Here is a 24,276-nt window from a genome sequence, read left to right as displayed (position 1 = left end):
GCTTTGAACTCCTGGGCTTCAGTGATCCTCTGGTCTCAGCCTCCCAAGTAGCTAGGACTACAGGCATGTATCCCCATGCCAAGCTAATATTTTTTATATTTTTTGTAGACACAGGATCTGGCTGTGTTGCCCAGGCTAGTGTTTAACTTCTGGCCTCAAGCAATACTCCCGCCTCAGCCTCCCAAAGCATTGGGATTGCTAGTTTCTCCTCTTAACGTTTTCTTTGTGTTTGAAATTTGGACAGTCCCTGTATTTGCATATTGGTCATTTTGTATATACTTCCTAGGTTTTTCACTCTGAATTATCCCTTTTTCAATTCTGTAGTAGTTTAGTCCATTATTTCCTCATCAATTTTCTCTTTTCCATTTTTCTGTGTTCTCTCTTACTGGAAGTCTATTAATTATCTGTTTAATTGCCAGACTGGTGTTTATTCAATCATAATTTTTTCAGGTGCTTTGTCTCCATGAACCTTTGGGTCCATTACTTATCATTTCAACACCTCAGCTTATGATATGAAAATGAAGATTATAATGCTCGTCCTTGCTGTTAAGAGTAACTGAAAGAATGTAGGCAGACTACTTAACTCAGCACTGGCTATCCGATACAGAGCTCACACTATTAAACTTTACACACACTGCATCTCTGTTCTTTATATGAAACATATGGGAAACAGAATTTAAAAACCAAATGTATAGTGTAAAGTGCTTTCCTGTTTTTCTTCTTGGTGTAACACTGTTGTAGAATACAATACATGTGATTTTAGCCATCTCTACTCTATAAACAAGCAAGCAAACGAACAAAAACTTGCTTGCTATTTGCTGAGACTTTAGTTTTCCAAATAATTGTGAATCCATTAACTATTTATATTACTTTCTTCCCAAGTCTGAGAATTAAATTAATTATCAGCAAAATAATAAAATCAAGATCTTTTTTCTTGTTAATGCTGGCTCATATATTTGTTATTAACAGGTTGTCATATTTTGCTTCTTCCAACTTTTCAGTCTATGTGTTCTGTGGAAATACTTGTTAATTGGCTGAGCGTGGTAGCTCACGCCTGTAATCCCAACACTTTGGGAGGCTGAGGAGGGCAGATCACAAGGTTGAGAGATCAAGATCATCCTAGTTAACATGGTGAAACCCTATCTCTACTAAAAATACAAAAATTAGTCAAGCGTGGTGGTGCGCCTGTAATCCCAGCTACTTGGGAGGCTGAGGCATGAGAGTCACTTGAACTCAGAAGGTGGAGGTTGCAGTGAGCCGAGATTGTGCCACTGTACTCTAGCCTGAGGGACAGAGTGAGACTCCGTTTCGAAAGAGAGAGAAAGAGAGAGAGAGAGAGAGAGAGAGAGAGAGAGAGAGAGAGAGAGAAGAAAATAAAGGAAAGAAAGGGAAAGAAATACCTGTTAATCATTTAAGTAGTCTAGAATTCTGTTAATGATCAAAGATTCCTAGTATTTTTTAGTGACCATCAAAGATTTTGTTTCCCAATATATTTTATATTTCTTTTATAATTCTTTCTTTTGTAGAATATTGCTAATTTGATATATCACCCTGAATAAAACATATAAAACAGTATTTCAATTTTTTCCTTGTGAAAAAGATAAAATTAGTGTATGCTGATGGTGAGACACTTTCTCAGCATTCATCTTTCATTGGTTTCAGAGGTTATTTTTAAACTGGTGTAGTGAAGAGTTATTTTGGTCTCTAGGTCAAGAGAGCTGAGGTCTGCTTCAGGTTCTGCCTCCAGCTTTGGCAAGTAGCTCCACCTTGCCAAAGCACTCTTTGGCAAGAGTGCTTGGGCAAGTAGCTCCACCTCCAGGCGTCTTTCTTCCCTCACCTATTAAAGGAACATGAGGGCCTTAATATTTTCGGTTCTAAAATTCTATAGTTCTGTGTTCAACCACTTAGTCTCTCAAAGAGGCATTGACATGGTCTCTTCACATTGACAGATGTCCAGATTCTACTCGGCCTGAAACCGTGCGCCCCTGTTTTCTCCCATGCAAAAAAGACTGTATTGTGACTGCTTTCAGTGAGTGGACACCCTGTCCAAGGATGTGCCAAGCAGGTAGGTGGATGCTGCATTCTTAGTCCTTTCTTCCCTAACCTGATTGTTTCTCCATAGCTAAGTAAGTGAGAGGTTGTGGAATGCAAGCACCTTTTTTTTTCTCTCTCTCTCATTTGCCTGTTACCCTGGAAACAAGTTTGGTAAAGTTTGTAAATGAAATCTTTTATTTCCAGATCTATCAGAGCCTGGAAGAGAAAACATATTCTGTTATTTTATAATTTATATTCTGTTATGTCATAATTCCACCTGTATATATTGCAGAAGTATTCATCTTCTGCTAACCCCATTGTGACATTTTGAACAGTCATTCCCATGTGATTCCTTATAAAACATCATCACTATCACAGTTTCTATGTGACTCTTGTGTGTCTGGACCCCAGTTCCAGGTATTCTCATTAGAATATAGGGCTTGAATACAATGCTCACATCACTGATGAATATAAGTACATGGAGTACAAGAGCAGATACATTACAAAGTATTCAACAAGTACAGAAATTGGCAATATATGATTTATATTTCTTTATTCTTGATGGTGATACTTTATACATCTGGGTATATTTGAAGGGATTTAATCCAGGATACTTAATAGTGAAGTCCTAGATGAACACATAGGAGTATATGCTAAAGTTACCCCTCTCTTAGAACAGATCTTTTCCCCAAAGCTTATTGCAGCTCTCTGATGGGCTAGTTCATGTGAAGATATAATTAATCCTCATCCCAAAACTCCATTTTGGCCTAAGATCTAGAGTTAATAACTTGGTCCCTCTCTCCTAGTCTCAGACACTAGCCTTGGTCCTTTGGATTTTACCATTGCATGGTTACAAAAGGCAAATCCAAGAAAAGGAAAGACAGAAAGAATATTACCTCTAATGCCCGGAGTTCAGTGAGTCTCATCCACTGGTCCCTGGGCTTCTCTGGGCAGCCATGTCCTCTCAAGCAGGGCATGGCTCTCTTGCTACACCAGCTTCCTGGAAGAAGAAAGAAGAAAGTATGCAGTTCTGCAGAGAGAGAAGCTGTCAGAGATTTATTTTCCTTGGATAATTCCAGCTGTGTGCATCTAAGATCCTTCACATGCTCTTTGACTCACGTATCTATGGCATCACTTCATGAGAGTGACATGAAAATAAGGCCAATATTGACATAGATCTGATGGTCATTGAAACACCTCTCAGTGATTGAAAACAGAGCTGTGGCACCTGTTGAAAATTATCATCTTTGTATTGCAACGGTGGAGTACCAGCATGAAGTTTTATAACTATGGCATTTCATCTTCTTGATGATCATTTGTCACAGAATTAATGTAGTAGCATACAATGAGATTTGCTTATGGATAGAATTGGAAATAAATACATTGAATAAGAAAGTGCTTTGAAAATACAGTGCTTTATTTAATCTTTTGGGGGTGGAAACAACAATCTCTTCTAGAAACTCTCCAAAACTTGTTTTTTTCTGAGTGAAGATCCAAAGTAAATGAACTGGATGAACAGGGTTTGTTAAATAGCCAGGGTAATGTCATTTCAAAGCAGGCAAGGATAGAAAAGCTTCTGTCTCTATTCTGAACCATTTGAAAGGCAGCATCATCTGAACCATTTGAAAGACAGCATGTAGGAGACTGACTTTGGGAATTTTAATGATAATGTACCTAAAAACATTTCAGGCTCTTAAAGATAAATATTGAAAAGATGCAAGGGAATAATATAATCTATGATGATGGAGTCTTGTTGATGTTTAGCTATTCATTTTAACTTCTTATTCATGAGAGTTTAGTACAATTCCTGTTAAATTGTTATAAAAAGAGACTGGATTTAAGAGAATACCCCACCAGCAGCCAGAAATAGGTGTTGGAGTTTTTGAAGTCTCTTGATACATAGGGAAGCAGATTAACTTTGTTGAGCCAGTGTGCCCTGGTGACCAGAGATTACTTAAGCCACTGCTAGTCCACCTATTCTACATTCAAGAAAATTCTCTCTGCTACTAGAGAGTCTTTTCCTAGCATTGGGTAAAGGCAGCAGAATCACAGGGCATGTGAAATAATTGTTCCTCATGGAACTTTACATTTTACTCCAATTTCCAGAGATTCAATTAGTTGTTTAAATCATTGGCATTGTAATGAAAATAGTTCTAAGTCTCTGTGGTCCCTCCTTGCTGCCAACTTTTCAAGCCCAGATAATTCTTTTCACAGCTTGGCAGTCAGGGACCAACAGAGGCAAAGATTCAATTTTCAGATTTCTTCCAGCTTTCCATTTCAATCCTATTTACCCTAATTTTTAGGTTATAGCTTGGGACTAAGATATTATTAAGTAACCATGGGTTAATTAAAGGACACTATAAGAGGGGGAAAATTTTGGAGGAAATTGTATCTATAAACCTATAGTTCTCAAACTTTATTGCATTTGAATCACCTGGAAGCATTACTAATATGCAGATTTCTGGATCCATGACTAGAAATTCTGATTCAATAACTATGAGGTTGGTCCCGGAAATTTTCAGTTGTAAGAAGCTAGGGCCCCCTGAATAGTGACCCTCCTGTGCCTCCTCTCCCTCATTCTGATGAAGGCCATAGATCCATGAACAAAACTTGCTTTAACTCTAGACATATGGCCCTTCTTTCAGCTTCTTGAATGTATCATGTTTTTCTCCCAGTTCAAGAGTCTGTACATTGGTGCATATGAGCATGGATGCTAGAACCAGATAACTGTGGGTGCATTTTCATGTTTGCTGTGTGACAGATAGATTACTTAATGTCTCTTTGCCTCAGTTTTCTAATTTGTAAAATGGAGGTTAATAATAACACCTGCCTATAAAGAAAGCACTTAGACCACCCCCTGACACCGAGTAGGTACTGGGCAAGTGTTTGTGTAGTTGTATAGTTTGTACCTGCTGTGCATGAGGCTGGCACTCCACTCTCTTCACTACCCTTCCTTCCTAGGTCCTCAGCCTGTGTATCCACAGAGACCTGCCTTTGCCCTGGAATGCTGCTGTCATCTATCAGACTACCATAGATCCCCCCACATCCTCCTCCATTAAGTAGATTACCCCACATCGTCCTATTCATCCCCTTAACTTATCTTTTCTTGTTAGAGTTGCCCCTACTAGACTTTAAGTCCATGAATACGAGGACCACTTCTGCCATCTTCACAGCTGGATACTCTTAAACCCAGCCTAGTATGGGGCATATAGTTGCCACTCAATGCATATATTTTGAATGTACAGATGTTCTATAAAGAGATAGAAGAGTGTGGATTAAAATCTAGGCAGTGGATTTTGTGTCCTTGAGAGTATCCTTCAACAGACTTTTTGGGAAATGGTGTCCTAAAACAGTACTTCTCAAACTTGAATGTACATACAAGTCCCCTGGGGATCTTATTAATTGCAGATTCTAATTCAATAGACCCAAATGGGGCTTGGAATTGTACATTTCTATAAGTTCCCAGGTGATACGTGTATGTTGGGTATAAAGCTCTGGGTAGGGTTGGGTTCATTAGAAATTTCTGGGCGAGGCAATGTCCAGTCAAAGTTGTAAAGTGAGAAGCATGGACTGGGGACAGACCAGCAAGTGGGGACAAGATGGGAGGTGAAGGGGAGTGATTAAAAGTGGTTTAACTTAAACTGAGAGATCAGGAAAAGAACCAGGAGGATGGACCTGAGCAAGTGGAAACCTCGACTAATGAAGACAGAAGAACTCCTTTTTTTTTTTTTTTTTTTTTTGGATCTGTGACTTCAGGTTGGGTCATCAAAGTTGAGAAGTGGTTATGTTTGCAGTCCTCAAAGTTGACTGCACAATGGAATCACCTGAAAATCTCTAAAATATACTGATGCCTGGAATCTACTCTAATACATTCTGATTTAATAGGTTTGTGGTAGCAGCCAGGGAATCACTGGATTATGTAAATCCCAAACCACATTCATTCTAAACCTCTCAGAAGGCCAAGGTTGTTTAGGGGACTGAGTGCACCAGCAGTGATTTGTGACATAGCAATGGATGAATTGCATCAGGTTTTATTTTGTAGTGGCTTGATTCAAGAGCTAAAACCTTCAAACATAAAGGTATTTTCAAGTCATGGACAATCTCAAGCCATGCTTATGATCTTCTTGCTCCTCCTTTTCTGAGTCTTTCCTTAAAGGATCAATGATAGTCTCATATTTTTCTAAGCAAACCAAAGGTCTACCAAGCTTTGGCCTGTTGTGGCCTGTCTAATTGTTGAGTCCTTGTAATAAATTAACCAAATGATCAAGAACCATTTCCTTTGTACTTTTTTCTGTTTTCTTCTATTCTTTTTTCAGCCTACAAAACAAATGCCTGCCTAAAGTATCCAATGTGGTCTAGTTAAGAATAGCAACAGCTCACTTACTGCAACATTTCTTAGCCCTTAGTTTTGTCAATGGACTGATGTCTGAGCCTCACCCCAAACCCACCCTAGTCAGAATGTCTTTAGGTTGAAAGGATATCTGCGATACTAAAATTCTCCATAGGTAACTTATAAGCGGTGAAGGATGAGAAACAGTCATTTAATGCCTAATATTTTACAATATGTCTTTACATACATTTTGGCCTGTTATAGGAGATCACTGATAATTGTTTGCCGAGGTAGTGTTGGAATTAATTATGTTGGTCACTGCTGTCATCACTGTCATTCCTCATTTTTTCACTTTAAGATCACAAATCAATATTATCCTTTGTATGATTTATATCAGAGAATCTTTAAAGAGCTTCACTGCATATTTTCAACATTTAATTATATGAAGTTTCAAACATATGCATAAATGAATGCAATGTGAATACAAAGTATTAATGGTTAATACAATGTATGTATGTCATGATGGCTACACAAAGCAATTATCACCTCATGGACCTTCTATACATTAATCCCCACTTCTACACCCAAAAGGACTAGTTGAAACAATTGCCAGATATGTTTACCACTTTATGGAAAGGGATAATATGAAAGAGGTAAAGTTATTAGACTGAAGGTAAATTATGGTATATTGAAAATAGAATATTCAACAGAATATTTCTAGAAACCATGGCGCTAATGATTAATTATTTGTCAGTCTCAAATAATTAGAGGCTGAAGGAACTCCTTTAACTTTCATCTCTAAGGAGTGAGCTAGAGAGCAGTGTCATGGTAACGGGAAAGCCAACAGCAGAGACTGCTGCTGGGAGTTGATAGGAAACCTCATTTGGTGGAATTCGTTTCCTCCTGTGTCAACCCTCCTGGAGTTACCTGTTGAGTTTTCAGTATCAAAAACAGACAGTGATTTAAAAAAAAAAAAAAAAAAAACACCTAGGCATGTAGCATGGATTCTTGAGTTAGATTTTCTTCGTTCAAATCTCATCTCTGCCATACAAATTACTTTAAACTTGCCGTGTTTCAATTTCTTCCTTTCTAAAATAAGGTAATATTACTAGCTACTTCAAAGAGCCGTTATAAGGAGGACACATGGAACAGTGCCAGGTATATAGAAATTTATTATGATTTGTTTTTATTTAATCTCAACCCCATTGAGTTTTTTCAATTCAGAGATGTCTGAGACTCACCCCAGCTCACCCCAGTCAGAATGTCTTCAGGTTTAAAGGAAATTTTCAGTATTAAAACTCTCTATAGGTGACTCTTACTAGTGGTGGAGGATGAGAAATACTCAGTGCTTAACATTTATTATTTATTATTATTATTATTAGATGATAATGATGATGATAAAAGTTCCTTAAGGTCAGAGAGCTTGTATTATGTTGAGTTCCTGCAATTATTAAGTCCTCTACGTGCTGGTATTATGGCACCTGTTTCTATGCCTGTATTACTCTGGACAGACTATAAACTCATAGGGTAGGAGTCTTTCATTTCATTAATGAACTTCCACTGCTTAGTACAGTGTCTGGCACATGGTGGGCATTTAGTAATTGTTGTTGAATGAATGAATAAATAAACACATCTATTCCCCTGTCAGTTCTTTCATATATATATATATATATATTTTGAGACGGAGTCTTGCTCTGTTGCCCAGGCTGGAGTGTGGAGTTCAGTGGCTCAATCTCAGCTCACTGCAAGCTCTGCCTCCCGGGTTCATGCCATTCTTCTGCCTCTGTCTCCTGACAGTTGATACTACAGGTGCCCACCACCTCGCCCAGCTAAATTTTTGTATTTTTTAATAGAGACGGGGTTTCACCATGTTAACCAGGATGGTCTCAATCTCCTGACCTTGTGATCTGCCCGCCTCGGCCTCCCAAAGTGCTGGGATTACAGGTGTGAGCCACCGTGCCTGGCCCCCCAGTCCGTTCTGATGCTTAAAGATTTTGCTTTCTTTTAAAGGAAACTATGGCATTAACAGATCATTCCACAGATCCAGGCCAGTTACGGAATTGGTCAATCTGAATGTCAAAAAGAACCTATTCTGGATTCTAGAATTTTGCCCACTCAAATACATACAAGCACTACCTTCCTCTTTACTTTCCCCTGTCAAGCAGATGCGGCCCCCTCCTCTTCACAGAACCATCCACACCTTTGTTCACCCATTTGTTCCCAAATAATGGAGGGTCTGCTGTGTTTGACTAATCAAAGCTTTGAGCCTGGAACACTGGCCCAAAAAATAATGTTCAAGGCCCTTTAACACCTTGCTCTTCCTTGAGATTGACATTACCTCAATCTTTTTTGCTTCTTCTGTAAATTTTAGATAATTTTATCTTTTCCAAAGAGATTTTTGAGAAATTAAAGACAGTAAGATGTATAGCTCACAAATATGTCTCCAGACCCAGCCCTCAGACATGAGTGCAGGTATCTTTGTCTTCACAGGTGCTGCTGCGTGTAACTTGCTTCCTTTAGTCGGTAACTTAAAGTCCATAGATCACTACATGGTCCCAGTGCTCAATAAATATTCCTGATAATTTAGTAGGAGGAATGACAAACACTTGGGCTCATAGAGATTACAGTTTTCAATCATACTCCTGCCAAACTGAGGAGTTCTGCTGATAACATTCATGAAAACACCTTTTCCTATTTCACAAGGAGAAAAAGTTCATGGATAAAATTCTCTCAATTAAATATTTTATTTTTTCCTATACTTTTTTTAATTATGGGATTTTCTGCCTGTTTTATTAAAACACAGCATAAGAAATTATCAAATTTGGTTTAAAAAAATAACAACATTGCATTAGAGTCTCATGACCATATTGAGACAAGGAGTAACACTTACATTAGAATGAGAGCTGCTGCTCAGAGCTCAGAACTCTTAGTCTGGTCTAAACTCCTTCAGAGAAATGTTAATCCAGGTAATATCTGGGAGGGAAAGCATTGTCAGTCCAAACTATTTCCTGTCAACCCATTATTCCATCTTCCCTCTGGACTAGAGATTGATGTATGCTTGAAGGACCTGAAATCTACAGTATAATCTATTGGATTTTCCCTTACCTCCTACAGTGGCCCCAGGAGGTAAGTCTAATCATACATGACTAACAGGTGAGAATCTCCAGGCTCAGAAAGATCAAGTAACTGCTCCGAGGTTACCCGGTATGTTAGAATCAGAGCATGGTGGAAATCCCGGCTTCTCTGGCTCTAGGGCTTGTCTGTTTTTATCCCAAGACAATGAGCTACTCGCTACATCCATAGGTGCAGATAATCTTGCTTGTCTATTAGCAGATCAAAAATTTGAAGCCTAGTACCTTTAGTGCAGGCTTTGCATGTTATAGATCACACATTAATTTGACATGTGCTATCTCATAAATTGTCAGGACAGTTTAATGGTAAGGGAAGAGCTGTTTTATTAGTCCAGCTTCACAGATGAGGCAACACACGCCTCAAGGGAAGTTGCCATATGGCCTCAAAGGAGCAAAGACCAAGTTTAAAAACCCAGTGTTTAAACTTGCTATATTGTCTGTCCTGGTGCCCCTGTTCAGCTATAGAAAGGCCAACTAGACCAGTTAATTCTAGCCGCCGAAAGGCTTCAGCGGAGTTGTGCTTCATTTCACTGCCTCTTCCTATTAAATTTATAATAGCCATAATTTATATGTATTACTCTATTTCTATTTTAAAATTTTATTTTAATTTGACAAATAATAACTATATATAAGTATGGGGTACAATGTGTTGTTTTGATACAGGTATACACGATGGAATGATTAAATCAAGCTAATTAATATTTCAATCACCTCACCTGCCTAGAGTTAATAATAAAGTATATTTCAAAATTGCCACCAGAGTAGGTTTTAAATGTTCTCACTATTCCATTTAATTCTTACCTCAACCTTATATTGAAAGTATTATTACTCCATTTTATGCACTCGATCTTAGCCAAAAGGGCCGAGAAGCAATATTACTCCATTTTATGTAAAAGAAAACAGCACTTAAAGATAGAGCCCAAGGTTGCAAAACTAACATTAATAAATACCAAAACCACATGGAATCCTAAGCTCTTAACCATTAGCAACAAATATTTGCTGAATGATCACTGCATTTCAGGCTCTGTGCTAGGCGCTGGTGTATATGGATAAAGTAATGAATGAAACATACAGAAATCTCTCCGTCATGGAGAATACCATCCAGTGAGGGAAGACAGAGGAGTTGAACACAAAACTACCAAAATAAAGATGCAGTCACAAAATGTGCTATGAAGGTCAGGGCACTATGGAAGAAGGCAAGAAAAATCAGATTTCCCCTCTGCCTGGAATGTCTCCCTTCATCTCTACTGCGTGCCCAAATCTTACTACAGCCTAAATCCTAGCCTCCTCCACAGAATTTGTTCTGACCCTTCTGCTGGAAATAAACATTTCCCCCTCTTAAGTTCCATGCTCTGTCTGAAATATTTGCAGTCTGACTATTGGTAAAAGTGTTTTGTGTCCCTCTGAAGGATTGTGAACTCCTTGAGGGCTGAAACCTTGCCCTTTTCAGTTTTCAGTCCCCAAGGTACCGAGAAATAACTTAAGACAGAACAGAACTTAGTAAATGCGTGTCAAATAAATAGATGCTAGCAAGAACCAATTTGCTTAAGCAAACCTAGCAAACTGCTGAACGAGAAGTTAGTCTACCTTCACAGCTCAATTTTCCTCATAAAAATTTGCATAGCTTAATGCAAGAACATATGTGATGACGCTGGCCACAGAATGTGTGAGACTTAGAGAATCAGATTTGTCTCTGTTTTCCTGGCAAATGTGGTTAAAAGGGAAAAATATTCTATCATTTTTATTTATTTTTTGTGTACTTATTTGTTCATTTGTCTATCAGTCTATTATCTGTAATGAAGTTGTATGAATATATCTCAGGGAAGCAAAGTCTATTGAATTGCTAATTTCTTTTCTTTCTTTTTTTTTTCTTTTCTTGTTTTGAGACGGAGTCTCGCTCTGTCGCCCAGGCTGGAGTGCAGTGGCGCAATCTCGGCTCACTGCAAGCTCCGCCTCCCGAGTTCATGCCATTTTCCTGCTTCAGCCTCCGGAGTAGCTGGGACTACAAGTGCCTGACACCACACCTGGCTAATTTTTTTGTAGAGACAGGGTGAATTTTTAGTAGAGACAGGGTGAATAGCTGATTTCTTAAAGTCATTTCCCACTGGTGCTTCAAAGTCAGTAGTAGTTCAAAAACAGTAGTAGTTACTGTTTTCAACCATATGGTTATGGGAAATGCAATGCACTGTCTGATAGGGTTTCTTTCTTGATAAAAACCCAAGGCCATATATAAGGTGAAATACAAAATTGTAGTCATGTGCAATCTTTTAGTGGCCTAGACTGACCCATGGGTAAAACTTAAAATAATTGAACAGGTTTCTGAAAATGTGGTCCACAAACCTTCAGCTCAGATCTGTGTGGTATGCTTGCTAGCACCCTAACAGATTCTGGTTTTGAAGTTGGAACTGGGGCCTAAAAATCTGCATTTTTAAATTAACTTAGTGATTCTAAGACTACAGTTTGAAAACCACTGTATTCGAGAAGCATTGGATGTAACCATAGACCAACAGAATGTTTAAGAAATGTATGACAAGCACCTACTGTGTTGTTTTAATTGACTCTATTTTAGTTTTTAAGGAACAAAGGCCTTTAAGCTACATTAGGTCAAAGGGGGTTTGGCTGGATGCGGTGGCTCACGCCTGTAATCCAGCACTTTGGGAGGCCAAGGTGGGTGGATCACGAAGTCAAGAGTTCGAGACCATCCTGGCTAACACGGAGAAACCGCGTCTCTACTAAAAATACAAAAAGTTAGCCAGACGTGGTAGCATTCACCTGTAGTCCCAGCTACTCGTGAGGCTGAGTCAGGAGAATTGCTTGAACCCAGGAGGCAGAGGTTGCAGTGAGCTGAAATTATGCCACTGCACTCCAGCCTGGGCGACAGAGTGAGACTCCATCTCAAAAAAAAAAAAAAAAAAAGAGGTGGGGGGCTTGATAGGAATTTATAACAGATCTGGCAGATGTCTAGATGTAAGAAAAAAAACCCTATGGGTGTGATGGAAACTATAAATGCTGGAATTACAGCTTAGATTACAGCTGGAAGTAATGCTGGAAGTGTTGGAATTACAGGCATGGGCCACCATGCCTGGCCCTTTATTTATTTATTTATTTATTTATTTATTTGTAGAGATGGGATCTCACCATGTTGCCCAGGCTTGTTTGGAACTCCTTTTACTGTCCTTCCACCTCAGCCTTCTGAAGTGCTGGGATTACAGGTGTGAGCCACTGTGCCTGACCCCGGTTTGCATAATATTTTTGTGCCAAGTTCCCTCAGTGACTCAGAAGCCTGTTGGAGCAGCCCCTGAGGCCAGAGACTCATGTGGAAGGGGAAGGGACAGTGATGTACAAAGGCGGCAGGGACTGATGCAGGAGCATCCCTCGGGAGAGGGCTTGTGGTGTTCCGCAGTGAGGTTGGCCTCTCCAACTGGCTCAAGCTCTGCTTTTCAGAAGGAATTCAGAACCTGGCTCATCCCTCTCTTGTGCCTTCTACCAGTTACACTCTGGGTGCTAAAGTATTGGAAGAGGCTAGCATGTTTCCAATTGAAAAGGCTTGCTTTTTTTTTCACTTCACAGCTTTGCTTTGGGAAAAGGGCTGTTGTGGATTAGGTAGAAATACAGAAAAGGAAAATGAAGCTCCAGAGAATAGAAATGCAGTAGAATAACACCTTCATGTGGAATAGAAACTGGCAGAATGAGGTACTCACTCTGAGTATGATCTGAGTCTGCTATTACTCACTCTGAGTATGATCTGAGCGATGTTTTACTTCAAACAAGCAAAATATGCAGTCTGTGTGTACTTGCATTCTTACCGAAATGGCTTGGCAACGATTCCTATCAGTGGTCTATGATAAACAGTGCTGTCTTGGTTGTCTTATAAAAAATAAACCAGGCCGGGCGCGGTGGCTCAAGCCTGTAATCCCAGCACTTTGGGAGGCCGAGACGGGCGGATCACGAGGTCAGGAGATCGAGACCATCCTGGCTAATATGGTGAAACCCCGTCTCTACTAAAAAATACAAAAAAAAACTAGGCCGGGCGACGACGGCAGGCCGCCTTGAGTCCCAGCCTTTACCTCGGGAGGCTGGAGACGGGAAAAGAATGGCTGAACCCCCGCAAGGCCGGAGCCCTTTTGGCCCCAAGTGGGAGGACCTGAGGAGCCGGCACCTTGCCACTCCACCCTGGGAGGCAGAAGCAAAGACCCCCGTCTCAAAAAAAAATAAAATAAAATAAAATAATATAAAATAAATAAAATAAAAAAAATAAAAAACCAAAGTATCAAAGGGAAACAATAAATTTAAAAGCAGAAAAATAAGCAAATGTAGGTTTGGTGTGTGGAGTTCTGTTCTTTACACCTGAAATACAATACTATGCTGTCTTAGTTTATATCTAATAGTGACTTTAAAGTGCTCTTAATTTCCTTCATGGAACAGCCAAGTTATGTTACCATAAATAAATCCTATGGCACATGGATATTTAAAATGATTTATTGTTAGCATTGGTGGCAAAAATCTGTGTTTCCTTGAATGTGAGTGTTCTTTCTTTGCAAAATGCTTTTTCTTCTGGCTGGTTTCATTCTCATATCTGTAGAATTCTCCGCAGACGATATAATATGATTCTTATTTGTCTATAGAGGTAAATGAGTTATTTTACAGAAACCAGGGTACCTATTCTAATTAGAAGTATATTTTTAGTCTTTTGATGTACTTCCTATGAAGAAATTGAATAAATTAGCTTTGATTTACGTGGAGTGTTTCCTTCAGTTTATTAAATAATCTTCTACAATTAAAAAGAATAAATTAGTTATTTTTTGCTTCCTTGGCTTTGGTCCCATTTCAATGTGATTTCTAAATTAGAGTGTGATTTCCGGAGGTATTTGACTCACTGGGTTAGCTAATATGATGGTAGATTTATAAAGTGTTTAATTTATGTTACTGTAGCAAAGCCTAGAATTAGAGGTGGAGTTAAACATTAGGATCTCAATATGTCAATTTGAAACTTCAGGTTTTATAAAAACATCAAATAATTTATGTATGGTTAAAAATCAAGAAACTATTAAATTTTATCATTAAGTGAAATAGATTGTTCATGGTTTAGACAAACAACTTTTAAGTGTCCCCTAGTAGAAAAATCAGCCCTGATGGTCTGTGAATCTCTTGAAATTGTTTTGAAATTAAGTTGCTACATATAGATGGTTCATATAGAATATCTCTTGAATGTTATGTTTTCAATGATAAGAAATAAAATATCCAAAAATAAGTATGCTAGGAATGATAGGCTGTCTGCCTTTTGAAATCTTTCCAAGTTAAATTTAATTTGCTGATATCTAAAATATGTCTGTCGTATTGTATTTTCAGACCTTATGGATAACCAGAGTAGGAATACAGGTCACATGAATGTGGTGACAAGTTCTGTGGCAAGTGTGTTAATTTCTAAATTGAGCCAGCAATATCCTCTCTCATTGCTGAATGACCACAATGGTTTTGAGTGGATGTTTGATCATATTTAGTTTTGCACTGAATTATATTCTGTCTTAAGCTTCTGTCTTATTTGTTCATGGGTACTGGGAAGAGCTTGACCTTTTTTGGAATCTAACAGACTTCTGGTGGACTCTTGCTATTGTCACTTTTTCGTGGTGGTTTGAATTTTAACATCTCTGAAACTATATGCTGATGTGTAACATAGATATAACATGTAATATCTGTAAGACAGCTTAACTTCATAGGATTTTCTCATCCCATGCAAAGAGACTAGCTCAGCAACAATTGCTCAGTGTGTGATAATTTTCTCCATTATGTATTTTTTTCTACCCCAAGTAAGTTGTAGGATTCATGACTATTTAAGCTCAAGCCATAAACATTATGAATTTTATCAGCAGAAGATACTTAGCGCTGTGTATGTTTATGTGAGTGTGTATGTGTGTGCTTGTGTATGTGTATATGTCGTGACAGAGAAAGAGTGGGGGGCTCTCATAGTGGAACAATAATAATGTTTAATATTTAAACATTATGACCTGCTTGTGTATAATGTTATCGTACATTTTTGCAATGTAAACATGCAATGTAACATTGCAAGAATGTAAACATTGCAAGAATATAAAATAACATTATATACATTATATATGACCGACAAGGTCATATATGGTCTTGAACCTTGAAGAATTCCATCTTTTCCTATCTTTCCTTCTACCCAAAATCAGAAACAACTGAGAGTTAATCAAAGCAGAGAGAGATAAAAATATCAGCTTCTTCTCAACCCCAGAATTAGACAGGCTTTCCTACCTGGCCACAGCCTATGTTGAATAGCAAAACGTTCTCCTTGGGTGAGCACAGCTGAGAAGACAGAAGAATATGTGCATTTTCTGAGCAGATGAATCCCAAGAAAGAAAAGGAGAGAGGATATCATAACAAGAAACATGTCAGTTTCTTGTTGCCAAAGTCATGATTTACATCTCCACAGGAGATGTAGGTGAGGGAGGTGTAGAGGGTTGAGGCACAAGAACTACTATGGAAGTGGATCTCCCTTCACATGCAAGACCTCATTAAGAGGACTCCACCCTTGCTGTCTGGTGCTGTGTGACTTGGCAAACTCTCACCCTAATACCTTCTACTGCCTCCTTTACTTCCTTCTAGCTGTGTTGGCCTCCTTTCTGGCCAAGCTTTTTTCCATCTCATTCAGACTTTCACTCGCTGCTCCCTCTTTCTGGGAATCTCTTCTCCTAGCATTTTGCCTGGGTGCCTTTTTAAAACTTTTCATTTTTTAAGAAACAGGGTCTGGCTTTGTCACCTAATGGAGTACAATGATGCAGTCATAGCTCGCTGCAGTCTTGAACTCCTCGGCTTAAGCCTCCTGAGCAGCTGGGACTACAGGTGCGTGCCACCACGCCTGATTAATTGTTTTTATGTTTTTAGAGGTACGGTCTCTCTATGTTGCCCAGGATGGTCTCAAACTCCTGGCCTCTAGTGGTGCCTGACCCTTGGGTGCTTTTATTCAGCACTTTGTTTTCAGTTCAAATGCCATTGCCTCAGAGAGTCCGTCTCTGACTACCCTATTTAAAAATCCCTTCTCCCTGTTTTTGTTTTTTCTTCTTCATTACTCTATATTATTTTCTCACAGCAATTATCGTTATCCCAACTAGAATGGAAGTTCCATGTCTTGTTCTCTGCTGAAACATGTTGAATGGTGGCTACCACAAAGTAAGTGCCTAAATATTTGTTGAATGAATGATAATGGATGAGTCAGTAAACCTTTTTCTAGGGCTTACTATATACCAAGATTTATGCCAACTGCTACTTACATTAAGATGAATAAAATGAGGTTACTTTTATCACGGAGCACTTAAATAGAAATTCAGGCATGCAAACACATGTTTTCTATAACAGGAATGGGTACAGGAAATTATGGAGCCAGAGAGAAGGGAGTCCTGTCATTGGGGAGGATGTGACTGAGAAGGTGAAATTGAGTAGATCAGGAGTTACCAGGTCAACATGGGATAGATGTTTACAAGTAGTAAGTAGCAGAGGAGATAGGTGTGCAGAAGCTTGGCTGTGTGAGGGTACTTTGTAATTGAATGAATTGCAGGTGGCTAATGATGCTTGAGATACACAACCCATATGGGGGAATGATAAGAAATAAAGAGATATGCAGGTACCCGCTCGTGAAGACTTCTACAGAGTTTGTATCTTATCTGGAATTCTGGTGGAATTTAAATTTTAACGATAGGTGTGATAAAAATCACATTTATGTTTTAGGAAAAGAAAATAGGATAGGAAATAATGAGGTGAGACGACATTGGAAACCAGTGCAAAAATTAGGGGACCATTCAATTATCTGGGCAAGAAATGAGGAAAATATGTTCTTGAATAGAAAAGGGGAATTGAAGTTATCTTCATCTGTTTTCTATTACTTATAACAAAACACTTGAAACCAGGTAACTTATAAAGAAATAAAACTTATTTCTTACAGTTCTGGAGGCTGGGAAGTTCAAGGTTGAGGGTGTGCATTTGGTGAGAGCCTTCTTGCTCGTGGAGAGTCGGCAGAGTTCCAAGGTGACACAGGGCATCACACGATGAAGGGCTGATCACATGAGCTTAGGTCTTGCTTTGTCAGCTTATAAAGCCACCGGTCCCACTCCCATGATCCATAATCCCATTAATCCATAAATAAAATCCAGTCACCTCTTAAAGGAGCCACCTCTCACTTCTGCCACATAGGGGATTCACGTTTGCCATGAGTTTTGGAGGGGGCAAATATTGAAACCATAGCAGTAGATAAGCATACGAATTATCATAACTCAATATTGTTTAATAGCATGTCTTCATGACCTGGAGTGCACTCCATTTTTCATCCATTCATCCTGTGTAATTCACATAACTGGATGATTATGCAAACACTCTTCCCTGCTCAGGGGATTTAATAGAAACAATAGTAAGCAATCGGCTGGATTTCAGCAAGGCACACATCCTTTTTAGTCACCTCTCCTGCGTGTAAGCTTTGAAGGAGTAAAATGCTTCCAAAGATCCAGGGTATCTCACAAAGTCCCCACATTCCCATCTCTTCTTATCAGGATCAGTGACAAAATATGAGGGTCCTGTGCAAAATGGGAAAATGTGGAGTTCAGTGTTCAAAAAATTATTGAGAATTTTGGGACTGTTGTCACAGAGCCCTAAACCACCCCTGAGCCTGCACAGATCACCTGCCCATTCGTGATGCTGGCCCCGGTCTTTATTGCCTTTCTCTACAGGCTAAGATCCTAACTGGCTTTGAGTTTTAATTTCTGGGAAGGGTTGCCATTAACCCAGATTATTTTATTGGATTGCATTTCTTCAGCTGAGAACATCTAAGAATTGGAGGGAATAGGACCAGGGAGAGGTTCATTTTTGTGGCAGCCAGCAAAGCAGAATGCACACTCTGGACCCAGATTGCTTGGGTTCCAAACCCTCTCAACCACTTACTGGGACCTTGCGTGAGGAACAGAAGCTCTCTGTGTCTCCAGTTTCTTACCTGCAGAATGGGAATGACAAGAGTAATTGTTATGGATTCTCATGAGGACTGTGTGAGTTGATTCACGTAAAGCACTTGGTAAGTGACTCACATGGTTGAATTGTTTTTCTTTTTGTTTTGAAGATTATATTCTCCATATTAAACTTTTGTGGTTACATGCAGTAAAATTATCCCCATTCAGAATGAAGCTTGTCATTTGGGGAAGAGAAATACTTAATATTAATGTAGTTGAATTTATCCAACTATGTTATGGCTTTTATTTTTTATGTTTTAAAATCCTTTTTTATCGTAAAATACAAAGATATTAACCTATATTTTCTTCTGAAATTTTACATCAAAGTCTTTACTAATTTATTTTTAATATGGTTCCAGGTAGAAATCCAATTTTGTGTGTGTGTGGCGGGAGGAAGTGGCCCTCTTTTCCTCTCATTTTCTCTCAATGATCCAGCCACACCTGTGCTGTTGCTCTGTCTGGAATTTGACTCTGGGCCTTGGCGCATAGTATCTATCAGCTCTGCCTTGACTTGTCCTTCCCAAGATACTACATTAGATGACCCCCTACCTCCTTCAAGTTCTTACTCAAATATTCCCTTCTCATTGAAGATTTTGAAATTTAAAATTGCAAAACCTTCTCTCCTGCTACCACTCCCCTGCCCCCTACCCGTCACAGGCACACATGGAAAGATACACACAGGCACGCATGCCATGCTCCTTTTTAAATTTTTTTTTTTCTGCACAGTATTTCTTTTTTTATTTTAAGTTCCAGGATACATGTGCAGAATGTGCAGGTTTGTTACGTAGGTATACATGTGCCATGGTGGTTTGCTGAACCCATCAACCCATCATCTAGGTTTTAAACCCCACATTCATCGGTATTTGTCCTAATGCCCTCCTTCCCATGTCCCCCCCACCCCCCGACAGGCCCCAGTGCGTGTTGTTCCCCTCCCTGTGTCCATGGGTTCTCTTTGTTCAACTCCCACTTATGAGTGAGAACATGTGGTGTTTGGTCTTCTGTTCCTGTGTTAGTTTGCTAAGAGTGATGACTTCTGGCTTCATCCATGTCCCTGCAAAGGACATGATCTCATTCCTTTTTATGACTGCATAGTATTCCGTGGTATATATGTGCCACATTTTCTTTCACCAGTCTATCATTGATGGGCATTTGGGTTGTTTCCAAGTCTTTGCTAGTGTAAATAGTGCTGTAATAAACATACATGTGCATGTGTCTTTATAGTAGAATGATGTATAATCCTTTGGGTATATACCCAGTAATAGGATTGCTGGGTCAAATGGTATTTCTGGTTCTAGATCCTTAAGGAATCACCACACTGTTTTACACAATGGTTGAACTAGTTTACACTCCCATAAACAGTGTAAAAGCATTCCTGTCTCTCCACAGCCTAGCCAGTATCTATTGTTTCTTGACTTTAATAATTGCCATTCTGACTGGCATGAGGTGATATCTCATTATGGTTTTGATTTGCATTTCTCTAATGATCAGTGATGATGAGCTTTTTTTATATGTTTGTTGGCCACATAAATGTCCTTTTGACAAGGGTCTGTTTATATCCTTTGCCCACTTTTTGATGGGGTTTTTTTCTTCTAAATTTGTTTACATTGCTTGTAGATTCTGGATATTAGACTTTTGTCAGTTGGGTAGATTGCAAAAATTTTCTCCCATTCTGTATGTTGCCTGTTCACTCTGATGCTAGTTCCTTTTGCTGCTTGGCACAGTATTTTTTTGCACAGTATTTAATTACTATATGAAACACTAAATGTTTAGCTTATTTATTGCCTTTCTCCCTCTACTAGAATGAAAAGTCCTTGAAATCAGGAATAATTTATTTTGTTTGGTCATAGCTTCAATTTCTAGAATGGTATCCTCTCTTCAGAATATTTCAATATTCTTCTTCTAGAACTCAAAGCACCTATAAATAGTTCTCATCTTGGGCTTTCTTTATTTGTGTGTGCGTGTGTTTGTGTGTATGTGTGTGTGTTGGAGATTGTAGGTTTTGACTCCTCTTTCCGGATTTATCAAGTAAATCCCAGGCTCTCATCATCAGTGACGGAGAAATTTTCCCAAGGGCCAGTGCTTCAAACTGTCTTCTGACTTTAATGCTTTTTGAGGCATGGATTTATAAAACACTTTAAAAACATTTCAAAGAGAATTGAAAGGGAAACAAAAGTAAAAGGAGAAGGAACTTACAGGACATATCAACAAATTATAGCCCAAATAATGATTGGGTATTCATTAGTATTTTAAGAGAATTTGTATAAGTATGTATATTACTCTGATATTAAAAAGTTTTAAAAAGTTATTGTCTTTTAAATATATTCTGAAATATTTGCATGTAAATACTGTGCTTTCTGAATTTTTTTAAAGTAATCTGCGTAGTGTGTGGCATGGGTATAGATGAAACAAGGTAGGTCATATACTGATGGTTATGGAAGCTGGCATATGTGAACTCTGGGTTCATTTGATTTGTTCAAACATTTCTTAAAAAGGTAAAAATTGGCCAGGCATGGTAGTTCATGCTTGTAATTCCAGCACTTTGGGAGGCCAAGGTGGGAGGATTCCTTGAGCCCTGGAGTTGGAGATGAGCCTGGACAACAAAGGGCAACCTTGTCCTACAAAAAACAAATAATGATTAGGCAGGTGCAGTGGCACACTCCTGTAGTACCAGCTACTCTGGAGGCTGAGGTGGGAGGATTGCTTGAGCCTAGGAAGTTGAGGATGCAGTGAGTTATGATCTTGCCACTGCATTCCAGCCTAGGTGACAGAGTGAGACCCTGTCTCAATAAATAAATAAATAAACAAACCTTTCAGGAGAGGTTCTCTAGACATGCAGTTTCCTATATTGTTGGAAGCTAATGTCTCCATCTTCTCATTCAGAAGAAAAATGTGTTTTAAATGACTATATGGTAATTCAGTCATTTTTTTTCACTCATTCATTCTTTTATTTGTTCAACAATTATTTATTAATGCCTACCAGATTTATTTTATTTTATTTTTATGTATTTGATTTTGTATATATGGGGTCTTGCTATGTTGCCTAGGCTGGTCTCAAACTCATGGGCTTCAGCAATCCTGCCACCTCAGCCTTGCAAAGTGCTGAGATTACAGGTGTAAGCCACCTCGCCTGGCCCTTACTAGACTTTAAGCACTACAGTGTCAACACAGGCTCACTGTTCAAAGACAGGTAGTCAAAAAGACAACGGGATGCAACAGAGTTCTTTGTGGAGGTTTAGGAACATGAGAAGAAGGCTGCTTAGGTGAGGGTGGAAAAGACTTCTTGAAAGTGGTGACCCTCTGCTCAGTCTCAAAGGAAGTACAGGGGTCATCTAGAAGAAGAAAGAAGAAATATGCTTAACCTCTCCTGCATGCTGACCTGTCTCCCAACTAACATTTTTACATGCTGACTAGATGCCAAACCCTGAACTAGCTACTTGATATTTCATTACCTGATTATTCTTCTTCAAAGCCCTCAAATAAAATGTTCTTATTATTGCCCTTTGAGGTACTGAGAGAGAAGTAATTTTTCTAGGTTCACAGACCTTGGGCTCCAGGTTTACTAATTCTAAAAAGTCACATTATTTCATCAACACAAAGCCAAAAGAGAAATTTTGAACGCTAGTGACCATGTTGACACTGCAAAAGTAATGACAGCAATACAAGCATTAACATGTACCTTATGCATAAAAGAGGTAATTAAGAGTGTTTGTCTACCTTGCGCTAAAATATATGGCTAAAAATGAAAAGCCTAATTTTAATTAGTTTGTATTCACAGAGTTATTTTTCCTTAGTCATGTTTTACAACCACCTCCAAAACAAAATTTTTAATATCACAACTGATATTTAATATTTAATTATTTATTTAATGTCTGAGTAATTTCCCTCACCTTAACATTTAGGAAAACCAATGTTTCTATCATGAGCGTCCATATGAAGAGACCACCAAGCAGGCTTTGTGTGAGCAATAAAACTTTTTAATCATCTGGGTGCAGGCGGGCTGAGTCCGAAAATAGAGTCAGTGAAGGGAGATAAGGGTGGGGCCGTTTTATAGGATTTGGGTAGGTAAAGGAAAATTACAGTCAAAGGGGAGTTATTCTGTGGTGGCATGAGTGGGGGTCACAGGGTGCTCAGTGGGGAGCTTTTGAGCCAGGATGAGCCAGGAAAAGGATTTTCACAAGGTAATGTCATCACTTAAGGCAAGGACTGGCCATTTTCACTTCTTTTGTGGTGGAATGTCATCAGTTAAGGTGGGGGCAGGGCATTTGCACTTCTTTCGTGATTCTTCAGTTATTTCAGGCCATCTGGGCATATACATGCAAGTCACAGGGGATGCGATGGCTTGGCTTGGGCTCAGAGGTCTGACAGTTTCCATATAGACCCATCACGGAAGGGACATTGAGAAAAGTTTGTCAGAAAGAAAAAAAAAAAGCCCAGGATTTTTGTGTTTGAGCCATAGTGAGTGATGGGCAGAACATGGCCAACTCCCTAACAGCAAATGGTCCAGTGATACACTTCACCGTCCTGTGAGAGCTGAGGATGCAGGGACCTAGTGGTGCTATCTGTGCCCTTTCTGAGTCGTGTCCTCACTCTGCTAGCTTCTCTCTCAAGCTATCAGCACAATGGTCGGCCTGAATAGCATTCTTAAGGACATAAAGCTTTTATAGAGTGGGGCAACATGAATTGTTTTAAAGCAGTTTTCAGATAGATAGTTCAATATTCATGCCTAACAATGATGACAGCATCTTCAGCTTCAATTCCAGCAGTATTTTTTCAGCTTATATCTTAGATGACATTTGTACCCATCAAAACCTGTCTATATCCCACATAGTACGGCGTTTCAGTGTATTTCAGTCTTAATGCTGATGGAATGCAACACATTAGGGGACCCTGTTGTAACAAGCAGCTGCAGTCACTTCCTCTGCTAAAATGAAAGGGGTCAGGATTTGGGAAATAAATAAATAAATAAATAAATAAATAAATAAATAAATCCCTGTCCATTTCATAACACATTGACAGGAAGAAAAGACAAGTGCAACTTATCATTATAGATGTTGTTATTAACCTTCCTTGTTTATACTGCACATTTCCAATTATACCCATTATGATGGACTTAGCTAGAGGGCAGGTCGCGTTTTTTAAATGGGTTGAGAGCAGTAGTGGTTTAGCTAGTGTTCATTTGTTTTCTATTGCATGGCTAAGCATGCTGTATGGTCTTTTTCCTGTTTTACATATTGGATACATAAGAAACTCTGCTTTAATTGTGCTAAATTGGTGGTTCTCCTCCCTGGGAATTTTTTAAAACATGCTAATACTTGAGCTCCACCCATCAGGGATTGTCATTTAATTGGTTTGGGTTTCTGAGAGGAGGGTGGGGCACTAGGAATTTGAGAAAGCATCCCTGAGATTCTGATATGCAGCTGGAATTAAACACAAGGAGATCAGCTATGGATGACTTCAGTTGTGATATGTAGAGACTAAGGAAGGGCAGACTCAAAGTGGGTCACTATTTGATAAGATTAGTTCTCTCTAAATTGGATATGTTTTAAGAACAGCAGTGGTTGGGGATAGAAAGCCGAGGATATTGGAAGGAGTCCCTGGAAATTAGAACTATGGCCTGGGCTTCTGAGTGTGTTGTGTCTACTACAGGAAGTTTATATTTGCCTTGACTCTTATCCTGGATAGTTTGTGCAGATATAAACATGAATTGCTCTTTCTTAAGTCTATACAAAGGGCTTTCATATAAAAAATTTCAAGTTCACTATATATATATATA

General features: G+C 38.9%; 1 protein-coding gene across 1 annotated transcript in view; it reads left to right on the top strand.

Moving 5' to 3' along the window:
- The window catches only part of THSD7B (thrombospondin type 1 domain containing 7B), a gene marked incomplete at its 3' end in the record, with an annotated part of 522,306 nt that overhangs the window by 178,741 nt on the left and 319,289 nt on the right, over nucleotides 1-24,276 (top strand). Inside the window, exon 8 of the mRNA XM_017870201.1 lies at nucleotides 1,950-2,065. Within this exon, the coding sequence (XP_017725690.1) occupies nucleotides 1,950-2,065 (116 nt within the window). The remainder of the gene's footprint in view (nucleotides 1-1,949; nucleotides 2,066-24,276) is intronic.

This window comes from Rhinopithecus bieti, unplaced genomic scaffold (assembly GCF_001698545.2).
Source record: "Rhinopithecus bieti isolate Rb0 unplaced genomic scaffold, ASM169854v2 scaffold_5313, whole genome shotgun sequence".
In the NCBI taxonomy this organism is placed as follows: domain Eukaryota; kingdom Metazoa; phylum Chordata; class Mammalia; order Primates; family Cercopithecidae; genus Rhinopithecus; species Rhinopithecus bieti.
The sequence above is the reverse complement of the archived record's forward strand: the minus strand, read 5'-3'. Positions and strand labels throughout refer to the sequence as shown.